Here is a 12,625-nt window from a genome sequence, read left to right as displayed (position 1 = left end):
GGCTGGGTGGACGGTGACAGACTGGTGGGCTCAGCACAGGGGGTCCGCGGGCAGGTGTGGGGTCCTTGGAGAACTGAGAGGGAGGGGCGGGGCCGGGGACTCCGCTGGGAGTGCAGGCTAGCCACGGGGTCGCAGGTCAGTGGGGCCCCGGGACCCGTACCCCCGAGCGGGGCTGGGGCGAGAAGGGGTGGCTGGGAAGGGCAGGGGACAGTAGGGGCGCACCTTCGCAGTGCACGCCTGGGCCGCCAGGCCCGCCGGGCACGGGCACCTGGTGCTGGTGGTCACAGGTGTCACAGCGCTCCCCGCTGAGCCCCGGGGGGCACGTGCAGCGGCCCGTGTGCAGGTCACAGGGTCCCCCCTGGCACTGGCAGCCTGGGGTGGTGGGGAGGGCGGGGTGAGTGGCCGGCCCAGGGCCCCAGGGTATTTGCCACCCCATGGTGCCCAACGGGTCACACTCACGCCTGCAGCCCTGCTCGGGGAGCCCCCAGTAGCCAGGGGCACACTCTCGGCACTGGAGCCCCGCCGTCCCCGGCCGGCAGCGGCACTGCCCGCTCTGGGGATGGCATCCGGAGCCCTCAGCGGCTGGTCCACAGGCACAGGGCTGGCAGCCGCCGCAGCCCTCGAAGCCGAAGTGTCCGTCCTGTGGCATGGGTATAGTGTCGCGGCTCTGCCCAGGCCTCAGGACCCCTGTCCTCCCCTCCTCCAGCCCCTGCACACCCAGCCCTGCCCTCCCCGGTGGCCCTACCTGGCAGCGGTCACAGCGAGGCCCTGTCACACCCGCCTTGCACAGGCAGCGCCCGGTACGGGGGTCGCAGCCCTCGGTCCCACAGGGGGAGCAGTCACACCCTGCAGAAGGTGGGGCTGTGACAACGGCCCTTCCCCCCATCCCTGCTGCCCGCTCACTGTCCCATCTTGCCCGCCTTCCCTGCAGTCCACACGCAGCCAGAGGGGCCGCACACCCGACCGCCAGCCCCAAAGTGCCCCTGGGCCTGGCAGAGGGGGGTGTGGCCGAGCCAGTCGCTCGGCACAGGCCACCCCGCGGGCGTACGGGAGCAGTTGCCAGGCAGCAAGGCGTCGCCGTAGAAGCCGGGCGCGCACGTCTCGCAGCGAGGCCCGGCGGTGTGTCGCAGGCAGCCGCGGCAGGCGCCTGTCAGCGGGTCGCAGTCCTTGAACAGCAGGTTGGGGTCGCCGTTGCCGCTGCAGTCGCAGGGCTGACACGAGCTACCCAGCACCAGCGGGTTGCCGAAGAAGCCGGGCGCGCACCTGGGGCGGGGGCGGAGTCAGCAGCTGAGCTCGCACCTGGGCGAGGGCGCGGTCAGTGGCTTCTGCGGGCGCGCACCTGGGCGAGGGCGGGGTCGGCGGCCGGCGCTGGCAGCGCTGGGGTTTCCCCCACCCCGGGGCCCAGGCTCAGGTGCTGTGCTGGCCGCGCTCGCGCCCGCCCTGCCGCTCACCGCTCGCAGGAGGTCCCCGCATAGCCGGGTTTGCAGAGACACTGGATGCGACCACCTCGAGAGACGCAGCCCATGGCAAAGCTGCAGAAACAGGCGGTTGTCATGCGCGCGCATGAGCAGTCGGTGTACTCATGCCGGGCCAGACTCCAGGAGTTGGGGACCGTCCTCGTGGGCCCGCCCCAGCTGCCCCAGCCTCTGCAGAGGTCAGTGCTGACCCAGCCGCTTACTTGTTGGAAGGCACAGCCAGCGGACAGGGGCAGCTGACGCAGGGGGCAACGGGGTCCTCGGACCCACTGCGCACGAAGCCGGCCTGGCAGCGCTCACAGCGGTCGCCCTCCGTGCTGTGCTGGCAGCCCTGGGGGGGAGGGCACAGGTTGGCACTGATGGTGGGGGCCCTGCTTCCCCCCCGAGGGTCCAATCAGCTCCCACCAGGGACTGCACCACGGCCAGCCGGAACACTGCCCAGGACGCATCCCGCCCCAGGCATCAGCGTGTCTGTCACGACTGCCCTGAGGCCACTCGTCCCCCCCAGTGTGCCGCTGGTGGGCGCCCGTCCTACATCGGGTCCCACTCACCACGCAGACGCCCGAGCCAGGGAGACAGCGGTCTGAGTGGCCGTGACACTGACAAGGGACGCAGCGACCCAAAAAGGGCCCTTTGACGTCCCGGTAGTAGCCGGGGGCACAGTCCTGGGGGAGGAGAAGGGGCGGGGCCAGCGTCACCGATCAGACCGGGGCAGGGGCTGGCGGAAGGGGAGGGGCGGGACCAGCGAGGAGGGGCGGGGCCAGCGTCACAGGGCAGACCCGGCAGGGAGTGGGCGTGTGCGCAGCAGGTGAGGGAAGGTGATACGGGGTCTGACTGAACCGGAGGGCAGGGGCTAGACTGGGCAGTGAATGGGTAAAGGGCCGCGCAGGGAGATGGGCTGACAGTGCACTGGCAGGCCCGTGAGCCAGCGGCCGGCTCAGCCGGAGGTAGGGGTGGGGAAGCGGGGATGGGCAGGGTGAGGCAGAGACGGGTGGAGGGCAGCGATGGACACTGCTGACCACTGGGGGGCAGCCCGCTGGCCTGGTGCTGCCCCCGCCGCCGCACCTGGCATGAGTCCCCGAGGTAGTTGGCGGGGCACATGCACAGCTCCACGTTGCTGGCCGGAGGCCCCCCGCCCGCCTCGCTGGCCACCTCCAGCGCCACCCTGCGCAGGGAGACGGCCGAGGACATCTTGGAGAAGAGGGCGCGGATGTGCAGCTGCTCCAGGCTGGCCAGCACCATCATGAGCTCCTCGCGGGACACCGCGCTGTGCGTCTCCACGTGCCGGAAGTTCCCCTGGGGGCCAGGCGGGCGCTCAGTGGGGCGGAGCGGCCCCTGCTGCCCGGCTCGCAGTATGCGGGAGGGGCGCGCCCCGCACAAACACTGGTGCACATGCTCGTTTGTCAAGCACGTGGGGCAGGCAGCTTAGCACAGAAGGAGACGCAAGTGGCACTTCCTGATCTGAGGGACAAGCGCTTTCTTAAACGTGGCACGAAACACCAACTGCAAACTGAGAATCGATAAATCTGAGGACGTTAAATGTAAAAACGTCAGAAGACACCTTAGAGGAAGACAGGCGAGGGACAGCTGGGGAGGCGGCGGCCACTTCTTTGCAGTGGAGCAGAGTGTGTGTGTCGAGAACGACACAGAACTCCTCCAGGAAGATAAGGAAGACCGTGAGCCCGAGGGCCACGGGACAGGGACAGAAGCAGGCAGCTCGCGGCGGGGACCGGCAGCCCGGCGAGTCGGCCCCGCGGCAACCGGCAAAGCCTGGCAGCGCGAGTGTGGGATGAGCCCGTGCTGCCCCGAGACCGCTGGCCGTCACGGAGTGGGCGCGGCACCCTGGGGTCCTTGTGACCCCTCGGGCCATGCACGGTCTGAGGGCACCTGGGCCCCAGGCCAACGCCGCTCACCTCCACCAGCTGCAGCCGCCTGCGGTGCACGTGGCCAGGGGTCGGATACACGGGCTCCAGGAACATGAGGCTCATCTGGTTGCCCTGGGGAGGCAGGCGTACGCGTGGTCACAGGCTGCCCACCATCGAGGCTCGGCCCGGCCCACCCGGCCGCCACCGCCCGTCAGCCACCTGCAGCACCACGTCCGGCCTGCTTTCGGTGGGCACGAACACGTCTCCCCGCTGGGACTCTGAGTGCAGCTCGTAGTGGAGGGTCCCGCCGTAGGAGGACACCTGGGGGCCGGACAGAGGAGTGTGACCTGGCTGGACCCCGCCCACGCGCCCAGAGCCTCCGCCGGAGGATGTGGGCACCGGGGCACTCGTGCGCCCTCCCCAGGGCCCGCTCACCCGGTCGCCCAGGTAGGAGGGCGGGGCCTGCCAGTACAGCTCGGCGAGGCCGTCGGGCGCGCGCCGCAGGTCCGCGTGCAGCAGCTCCGCCTGCGCCCGCAGCTCGTGGGGCACCACCTGCCGGTCGGCGCTCAGCAGCGTCCAGCCCTGCATGTCCACCAGCTGGGGGCGGGTGAAGGGGCTCTCAGTGGGCGCCCCGAGAGTCACAGGGCCCCGCCCTGCATTCCAGAACCGGCCGTGGGAGAGCGGCGTGCCCCCCGGACCCCCGCCCCGGCACCTCCTGGCGGGTGTGCGTGGAGCTCCTGCAGCGCTCTGTGGCCCCGAAGCAGAAGCAGCGGGTGCAGCCTTTGGGGTTGGCGGCGTCCAGCGAGAAGGTCCCGAGGCGGCACTGGTCACACCTGGGGCCCTGCACGTTCTCCTGGGTCAGGAGGGCAGGGCCGGTCAGTCGGCGCATGCGGGGCGACTGGCCAGCTCTCCCCGGCTTCCGGGAAGCCCCGACCGGCTGCGGACGAGGCAGGACACAGCGGCCCGGGCCCCCGGGGACCCCCGCCCCTCACCTTGCAGTAGCACTGGCCCGTGCCAGGGTCGCACACGCCGGGCGCGGAGCCGGCTTGGTGGCAGTCGCAGGGGCGGCAGCTGGGGTAGCCGTGGAAGCCGGGGGCACAGGTGTCGCAGCGGCGCCCGGCCACGTTGGGTCTGCACCTGTGGGGGTTCAGGACCGGCTGGGCCTCCCACGTGGACCCCTCGCGTGGGGCGAGTCGGTGAGGGGCCCCCTGCCGCCCAGAACCGAGGGCGCGGTGGCGGGGTGTGGGCGCCCCCGGGCCCCCGCCCGCCAGAAGCCGTGCGGCCCGGTCCTGCCCCTCACTTGCACTGGCCGCTGTCCTTGTCACAGGTGGGGTCTGTGAGCTCCTGGATGCCGGGCCCCGAGCAGCTGCACTCCTCACAGCCGGCCAGCGGGTGGCAGCCGAAGGTCCGGGGCTGGCAGGTGGTGCACTGGGGTGGCACGGTGCGCGGCGGGCAGATGCACTGGCCCGAGAGCTCGTCGCACAGGCGGCCGCTGCAGTCGCAGGCTGCGGGGAGCAGCGCAGGGCTGGTGGACCCTCGGCCCTGCTCGCGGGGCCCAGGCCACAGCCCTGGGGGGCGAGGCCAGGGGCACGCCGACCCCAGCAGCTCCTGAGACTTGGGGCGAGCCTCCCAGAATCATCCCATCCCTGGAACCTTCTGGGGAACCAAGCAAGGCCTTGGCCACAAGCTGCCCGAGGTCCCACAGATGGGGAGGCTGGATTGATCTGCCAGCCTCCAGAACATTCTAACCCCTGCCCATGCTTCCCGGTGCACCCCCTCCCCCAGGAAGCCCCCAGGGTCTCAGGGGCCACCCTCCTCGCTGGCGAGCGCGTGGACAGAGGGACTCACGCCTGCAGCTGGGGAAGCCCCAGTAGCCGGTGGCACAGCGGGAGCAGTCTCGGCCGATGACGTGGGCGCGGCAGGGACACTGGCCCCCGAAGGCCTCGCACGTGGGGCCTGTGGCACCTGCTTCGTGGCAGCCGCAAGGCCGAGCCCCGTTGTTGTAGAAGAGAGACAGAGAGGCGGCGGCATCGCGGCAGAACTGAGACGCGCTGCTGGGACTGGGTGACGGGCAGCGCAGCGGGTGAGGCCAGGCCCCGCCCCGGCCCCGCCCACCCGGCCCCGGCCCCGCCCGCCAGGCCCCGGCCCCGCCCACCCGGCCCCGGCCCCGCCCGCCCACCCCGCCCTGCCCGAGCCCCGCCCACCTGACGTGGTAGCCCTGCGAGGCGCACTGGCTGATGAAGTGGTAGGATTTGTCCAAGGGCTCCTCCCGGAGGTAGCTGGCGCTGTAGGCGTCTTCGGGGACCACCAGGACGTACTCCTAGAGCACCAGGGCCTGGTCACCTTCCCGCGGGCCCAGCAGAGGCCCGGGTTGGGGGCGTGGGACAGAGCGAGGGCGGGAGCACGTTTCCAGTGGGCTTCGCGACTGGCCACAGGCTGGCTGGGCAGCCCAGACCGCGGCAGCGTCACACCCTGGCCCTGGCAAGGCCGGGCCCCCACTTGGCTGCCCCCTCAGCCTAACAGACGCTTGGGAAGAAGCGTGAGGAGGCGGCGCCGGTCAAGGGACCCCCAACCTGCTGGTGCCCTGACCGCCCCCAAGCCCACCTCCTCCAAGGCCACTCTGACCAGCTGGGGGTCACAGGGGCGCATCTGGGCTCTTGGCCCCCGGCATGGGGCTGGGCTGAGGCAGGCAGGGAGCATACCCTGGCTCAGTGACCAATGGTGGGGTGACAGGTGCCGGGATGGCTGGTCCCTGAGGAGGCGCAGGACATGCACACACAGGGACACCAGCCTCAGGACTCACCAGCCAGAGCCACCGGCCCTCGGGCACCCGCACGGTCACAGTGAGCTCGCTGTCGGTCACGTCCAGGAGGGCCTGGCCCTCGCACAGCACCAGGGCACGGCAGCCGTAGCCGTGTGGGCAGAAGCTGGCGTTGGCGTGGCCTGCAGCAGTAGGAAAACCAGTGCGTCCCCCACACGCAGACCGCCCAGGCCCGCAGCCTCGTCCTGGCTCCTGCCGGCACCAGGGAGGACCGGCCCCTCGCACGGTGCCCGTCAGCTGTTGTCACGTGCGCAGGTCCCTGGGCGTGGCCGGGTGGGGACAGGCACACGGGAACACGTGTGCTGTCGCCCGGCCTCCCGTGGCGAGCCCTCGCTCGCCCGTGTGTGCGATGAGCAAGCCCTAATTCACGGGCCAGATGTGAGGAGCAGGGTGGGAAGGGCCCAGGAGGTTGGGCACGGCAAAGGACATGGGGGCACCTCGTTTGACGACTGACAGCGGGGGCGGGGGGGTGAGGACCTGTCACCCCCAGCCAGGCGACGGGCGCCGTGCTCTGGGCCGCGTGGGCCACAGAGCCACATTGCGTGGGTAAGATCGCGACGGGCCCCTCGTCCAGGCTCCGTCCCCACTGCCCGCCACAGCCACTCACCCTGCCAGATGCGGCCGCCGTTGACGAGGACCTCCACGGCGAAGGTGGGGTGGGCCGGCTGGAAGCCGTGGAGCAGGAAGGCGTAGCGGCCCAGCGCGGGCACGTGGGTGGTGAAGACCACCGTGCCCTGCGGGGGAGGCTCCAGTGAGCGGCAGAGGCATGGGGGCGCTGGGGGGACCCGAACTGGCCCACCGCTGCCTGGACCACCCGCCAAGGGCAGCTGGCGGGGCGGCCACAGCCCTGGCCCAGCCCGCACCCACCCCCCGGCCCGGGGCCTCGCCTGGGGATGGCGCAGCAGGGTGGGCTCTGCGTCGGGGTCCACGGCGGTGGGGGGCCGAGGCTGGGGCCCGGCCGGGGCCGCGCCCGGGACGAGCTCCGGAGAGTGCGTCAGCGGGAGGCTGGGCGGCAGCGGCAGCACCTGGCAGTCCCTGAGGACGATGGGCTGCGGCGGCTTCGGGAAGCGGGAGGCCAGGCAGGCGGCCCTGGGGACAGCAGGGGCGTGAGTCCGCCGTCCCGGCCGGCGCGCCCGCCGGCCACCCCGCCGGCCACGCTACCTGCTGAGGCCGAAGGCGCCATGGCTGCTGACACAGTGGACCCGGGGCTCCACGAACTCCGGGGTGAAGGTCTCCGCGGGCACCAGGGTGACGCTGTGCTGTGGGCGGGGCCGGGCGTGGACGTGGAGGCGCAGGTGCAGCATGTCCGCACCCTGGCGTGCCCCCAGTCCTGCTCCTGGCACCCAGCCCCCCAGCAGCCCCGCCTGCCCGACCGCGGTTTCTGGGGCCCGGGTGCCTCCCGGCTGTGCCTGTGGTCCTCGCTCCACCCGCCACGCGACCGCCCGCCTTCCCCTCAGCCCCAGGAGCGGGACTGGCTTGGCCGCTGCTGGGTAAACGCGGTTCACAAGCGGGGTTTCCGCCAGCTACCGCGACATGAGTCCGCAGTGACAAACACGAGACCGTGCGGAGGGTCGAAAAACCCCGCAGTGCCGACGAGGGAGGCCGTGCGACCCGCGTCGCACGTCCACCTCCCACACGGTGCCGGCACAGGAGCACCCCGCCCGATTCACCGCGGCAAGCTCCCGGACGGCCAAGGCAAGCGGCGCCTTCGTGCGGGACGGCTGCCTGGGGGCCTGCGGGGCGTCCTGGCTGGGAAGCACGCTCCACGTCCACGGGGAACCTCCGTGGGCAGCAGGCCACGCCCGTGCTGGACACACCGCAGGTCCCCGCGCGGCCGACCGGGGGCGGCAGAGCCCGTGCCCGTGAGCGGCGCGGGAAGCGCGTGCGCTGCGTTGGGCTCGGGGCCCTGGCGTGGGCTCCCGCTGCGTCTCGGCGCGGTCTGCTGCTCTACAAAATCTGCACGTTTCTCGAAGGCCGCGGGAAGCGAACACGACGGACCGCAGCGCGCTGCAGAGAGCGCACGGCGTCCGCTCCGCGTCACGCGAGTGACGGGCCGCGCTGGTGCTCACGACCCGCCTCTCACAGCTCTGCGAGGCTGACACGGCGGCAAACCCGCCGAGCGCCTGGCGCTGCTGAGCCCCCGGGGGACTGCTGCTTCCCGACGCCGGGGGGCAGCCCCCCACATGCGGGACGTTTCGGTAAAGGACACCCCAAAACGGGATTTGTTACGACCCCGGCTCCTTTCCACGCCTACACCCCACGCATCGCACTTCCGCTGCGTGGCGCGGGCGTTCTCACTGAACGAACGTGCGCTTGGTGCCCACGGGGCAAGCGCGCTGCCGGCGAGGGGTCCCAGGAGGAACGGGGCGGCGCAGGCCGCCGGGGTGCCAGGGCGGGGACCTGGGCCATCACATCGTTCTCTCTGCCTGATGCGAGTTTAAAATCTTCCAAAGGACCTGACCCCACAGGAGGGGTCCTGGGGCCCGAGGGGACGGGTCCGGGCCTTACCAGGAAGAAGTGTGCCCGCTCGGCTGTGAGCTGGACGCTGGCCTCTGTGTCCAGGTGGAAGACGGCCAGGTGCTGCTGGGCATCCAGGGCGGGGCCACGGCACAGGGTGCTGCGGGCGGGGTGGGGCGGTTAGCAGCTGGGGGGCTGGGGCCCGAGCCCTCCCACGCCCTCCCTGCCCACCTGTACAGGCAGGGGTGCAGGGTGAGCGCCCCCTGCTGGGGGGCCCGCTGGGGGGTGTGCACGGTCACGCCCAGCTCCTGGCGGGTGTCCTCGTTGGCGTACTCCACCACCAGGGCATAGCGGCCGGGCTGAGGCACCGCCACCCGCAGCTGGACGTCCATCTGGGGGGACAGACAATCAGAGGCCCGCCCCAGACCCCGAGAACAGAGCCCCACGTGCTTCCTGGACACTGGTGCTGCCCGGGGCCCTCCGCCCAGGAACCCGCAGACACCCTGACCCCTGGTCACTCCGAGCCCCCCCCGCCCGGCGAGGCCCGCTGGCCTCATCGCCCGGAGGAGCAGTCCAGACTGTGTTCGCACTGAGCCAGAGGACAGGCGCCCGGCATTCACTCCCGGGGTCACTCCCGCCCATCACCATGACCCGGCACCTGTGCCTCCCTCGCTGCTGCAGCGCGGACCCCGGCCCCCCAGGTCTCGACCCCGCCTGTCCTCTGTGGGGTCCCCGCACACGCACATCACTGCCCTGGCAGGCGGCCAGCGGTGGGTGGGAGGGGCTGAGCTGCTCCGTGGGGCAGGGCTGGGGCAGGCTGTTGTCATGGCGACACAGAGCCTTGGGCCCAGGGGCCGAGGGGAAGCCATCCAGGGGCAGGTAGGTGTAGAGGAGGCAGCTGGGGGTGGGGGAGCACAGTCTGTGGTCAGCATGGGGGGGTGGCCTGGGTACGGTGAGGGTCAGGCCCCCGCCCCAGCAGGCCCGCGCTCACTTCTCCCCGGAGCGCTGGGCGGTGGGCCGGAAGGTGCAGGCTTCAGCCACCCGCAGCTGCAGGAGGGCCGCCTCGTAGTACGCACTGGGCAGCAGGGCCACGTAGTCCTAGGGAGGAGAGGGAGGTCGGTGCGGCAACCCCCCTTGGCCCCCCCTCCCCCGGCTCCCCTGGACGCGCCCACGCTCGTCCCCTGCCTCACCAGCAGCACCCCTTCGGCCTCCACGAGCAGGGCCCAGGTGCCGGGGTTCAGCACGAAGGGCTCCCCGAAGCCCCTCTGGGGCACGGTGACGAAGGCAGGCTCCGTGCTGGGCGGGAAGACCACGGGCTGGCTCTGCTCTGTGCCTGGGGTGGGGGTGAGACTCTGGCCACAGCCCAGCGCCGGCTCCCCACCCGTGCCCGCCCGAGGCAGGGCTGGGGCTGGGGGGCCGAGGTGAGCGGGTGCAGGGCGAGGGGAGGGGCACTCACAGTTGGTGCAGGTGGTGAACTTGCCCTCCTCCCGCATAGACACCCGCCCGCTCACGCTCGTGGGCCCGCGGTTCACATAGCGAAAGACGAGCCGGAAGAGGTCAGGAGAGGTCACGTCCAGCCTCGCCACGATTCTGGGCTGGGGGGCACGGGAAAGCGGGGTCACCCCTCCCCGGCCGGTCCTGGCCCAGTCCTGCCCCCGCCCCGCCCCGCCCCGCCGGTCCTGGCGAGGGGCTGAGCCGCGCCCACCTGGATGGGCGCCATCTGCGCGTAGCCCCTCCAGCTGAAGTTCTCGAACTCGAGGGGGTTGAAGCCGAAGCGCATGGCGCGGCCGTCGGGGGTGGCCGCCTCCTCCAGCTCCAGGCGCACGTGGTGCAGGTCTGGCAGGAAGTGGTCGGGCGCCGGCCTGCCACGGCACGGCGCTCAGGGGCGGCCCGCCAGGGTCCCCGGGGAGCCCCCCCGCGCCGCCCCGTGCCCAGACCCGGGTGGGGCACCCACTCGCTGCAGGTGGGGCCCTGGGTGTTGGGGCGACAGCGACAGGCGCCCGTCCGGGGGTCACAGCCCTGGCCCAGCGCACCTCCCACGTCACACCGGCAGCCTAGAGCAAGGGGAGCAGGTCACGCCCACCGAGCCCACCTCCGTGCTCCCTCCACAGCCCCCCACCCCGCTCAGGACCCAGCTCCTTCCACACAGGCCCCTGGGGCTCTGCCGACCGCGTCCAGAGCAATGGGCAGAGAAGGCAACTCTCCTCCTACAGGCGGCCGCCGGGGGCTCTGGACAACGCGGCCGAGTCCAGGCTCAGGAGTGAGGGCACCAGGGCGGTTGGTGACGTCTGCGGGGCGCGGGACGGAGGGGAGGGGGGCCTGTGGAGCCCGTGCTTCCTCCCTCCCTGGCCAGGCACCCATCCCGCATCGGGCCTGGCCACACTCGGCCCTGCCCGGGGCCCTGGCCGCCCCGCCCCTTCTGGGCCTTGGCCTCCGCGGATGGGGCCCCGGGACCCAGCAGGCAGGAACGCACTGCGGCAGCCGAAGTAGTTGGCCTGGTCCAGCCCGAAGAAGCCGTCCTTGCAGGCCGCGCACGTCCGGCTGCACACGTGGGCCTTGCAGAAGCAGCGGCCATCGCTCTGGGGGCCGAGGGAGAAGATGGGACCAGGCGGGGGGCCTGATGCGCCTGCCTCCATCGCCCAAACCCCCTGAGAACCTGGCCCTCACACTCACCGGCTGGCACTCGGCCACTCCCCCCAGTGTGCCTCTGGGGTCGCAGCTGCAGCCTGGGGGGCAGGGCGGGGTGGGCCTCAGTGGGGGAGGGGCCGAGGGCCTGACCGCAGGCCAGCCCTCACGCCTCCTCCGCCCCCAGGAGTCTCCCGCAGTCCCCCACGCCCGCTCCGGCCAGACTCACGGGTGCAGCCCTCGGGGTTGCTGGGGCTCAGCCCCCAGAACCCGAGTTTACAGTGATCACAGCTGGGCCCCTCCACGTGAGCCCGGCACGTACAGGGCACCTGTGCCTGTGAGGAGGACATGAGGGCACAGTGCGTCCCTGCCCTCCCGGCCATGAACCTCCGCCCCTGGCTCGGCCTCCTGCTGGCACGGCCCTAGAGTGCGCACGGAGGACCAGCCAGGGGGACAAATGGGCCCGAGGTGGGCTCGGTGACCCCGTGGGAGGGGCAGTGATGGTCTCACTGGACACGACGGCCTCTGCCCCACCAGGGCTGACCTGGGCTCACCTCGGGAAGGTCGCGATCGGCCGGGGCCAGCCCAGCAGGGTGGCAGGAGCCAGCTGTGGAGAGACACCTGGGCTGTGATGCGTCCTCGGCCACTGAGCCCGAGGGCCAGGAGCGTCCCCGGGCCTGGTGGGACCCGCGCCCCATGGGGCTCGGCGCCCGGACGGCGGAGGGGTGCCTGGCGCACGCCGCGCACGCCGCGCCAGCCTCACCTTCGCAGGCGGGGAAGTTGTAGGTGCCGGGCACACACGCGTCACACCGCAGCCCTGTCACGCGGGGCCGGCAGCTGCACTGCCCGCTGCGAGGGTCGCAGGCTGCGTGCAGAGAGCCGTCCGCAGAGCAGTGGCAGGCTGGGGGGACAGGAAGCGGGTGGGTGTGCGGCGGGGCGCGCCGGCCCGCCCCGCCTCCCGCGAGGACACTTACGGGCACAGGCGGGGAAGCCGTGGTGGCCGGGGCTGCACTCCTGGCAGGCGGCGCCCGTGTAGCCGGGGCGGCAGCGACACAGCCCGCCTGCCCCGCAGACCTCGTCCAGGGCGCCCCGGGGGTCGCAGCTGCAGGCTGCAAGCGGCAGAGTCAGGCCGTGGCACCCGTGGGTGCCCCCTGCCCCGCCTGGGCCCCAGCCCCTCTGCTCACCGCGGCAGTCGGGGTAGCCGTGGTAGCCGGGGTGGCAGCGGTCACAGTGAGGGCCATCAAACCCAGGCCGGCACAGGCAGCGGCCAGCCTCGTCGCAGCCCTCGGGCAGGGTCCCTGCGGGGCTGCAGCCACACACTGTGGAGCAGAGGTGTGTGGGGCCTGAGCCGGGCGGGCCAGCCCCGGCCCCACGCCCGCCCA

General features: G+C 72.4%; 1 protein-coding gene across 1 annotated transcript in view; it reads right to left on the bottom strand.

Annotated features, from left to right (window-relative positions):
- Positions 1–12,625, bottom strand: part of LAMA5 (laminin subunit alpha 5) — a 44,698-nt gene that overhangs the window by 10,165 nt on the left and 21,908 nt on the right. Inside the window, exons 14-48 of the mRNA XM_016132260.2 lie at positions 12,428–12,562; positions 12,218–12,352; positions 12,007–12,144; positions 11,798–11,850; positions 11,473–11,578; positions 11,292–11,344; positions 11,092–11,197; positions 10,573–10,672; positions 10,324–10,480; positions 10,075–10,213; positions 9,809–9,951; positions 9,610–9,716; positions 9,363–9,516; positions 8,850–9,010; positions 8,670–8,778; positions 7,323–7,420; positions 7,049–7,250; positions 6,769–6,895; positions 6,144–6,283; positions 5,545–5,660; positions 5,189–5,400; positions 4,641–4,845; positions 4,333–4,477; positions 4,053–4,193; positions 3,776–3,937; positions 3,560–3,661; positions 3,389–3,472; positions 2,541–2,771; positions 2,027–2,140; positions 1,679–1,806; positions 1,452–1,532; positions 1,049–1,263; positions 746–846; positions 460–640; positions 223–372 (exon numbers count right to left, since the gene is read on the bottom strand). Coding sequence (XP_015987746.2) covers positions 223–372; positions 460–640; positions 746–846; positions 1,049–1,263; positions 1,452–1,532; positions 1,679–1,806; positions 2,027–2,140; positions 2,541–2,771; positions 3,389–3,472; positions 3,560–3,661; positions 3,776–3,937; positions 4,053–4,193; positions 4,333–4,477; positions 4,641–4,845; positions 5,189–5,400; positions 5,545–5,660; positions 6,144–6,283; positions 6,769–6,895; positions 7,049–7,250; positions 7,323–7,420; positions 8,670–8,778; positions 8,850–9,010; positions 9,363–9,516; positions 9,610–9,716; positions 9,809–9,951; positions 10,075–10,213; positions 10,324–10,480; positions 10,573–10,672; positions 11,092–11,197; positions 11,292–11,344; positions 11,473–11,578; positions 11,798–11,850; positions 12,007–12,144; positions 12,218–12,352; positions 12,428–12,562 — 4,731 coding nt within the window. The remainder of the gene's footprint in view (positions 1–222; positions 373–459; positions 641–745; positions 847–1,048; positions 1,264–1,451; positions 1,533–1,678; positions 1,807–2,026; positions 2,141–2,540; positions 2,772–3,388; positions 3,473–3,559; positions 3,662–3,775; positions 3,938–4,052; positions 4,194–4,332; positions 4,478–4,640; positions 4,846–5,188; positions 5,401–5,544; positions 5,661–6,143; positions 6,284–6,768; positions 6,896–7,048; positions 7,251–7,322; positions 7,421–8,669; positions 8,779–8,849; positions 9,011–9,362; positions 9,517–9,609; positions 9,717–9,808; positions 9,952–10,074; positions 10,214–10,323; positions 10,481–10,572; positions 10,673–11,091; positions 11,198–11,291; positions 11,345–11,472; positions 11,579–11,797; positions 11,851–12,006; positions 12,145–12,217; positions 12,353–12,427; positions 12,563–12,625) is intronic.

Source organism: Rousettus aegyptiacus, unplaced genomic scaffold (assembly GCF_014176215.1).
Source record: "Rousettus aegyptiacus isolate mRouAeg1 unplaced genomic scaffold, mRouAeg1.p scaffold_m13_p_12, whole genome shotgun sequence".
Classification (NCBI taxonomy): domain Eukaryota; kingdom Metazoa; phylum Chordata; class Mammalia; order Chiroptera; family Pteropodidae; genus Rousettus; species Rousettus aegyptiacus.
This window is presented reverse-complemented; position numbering and strand designations above follow the sequence as displayed.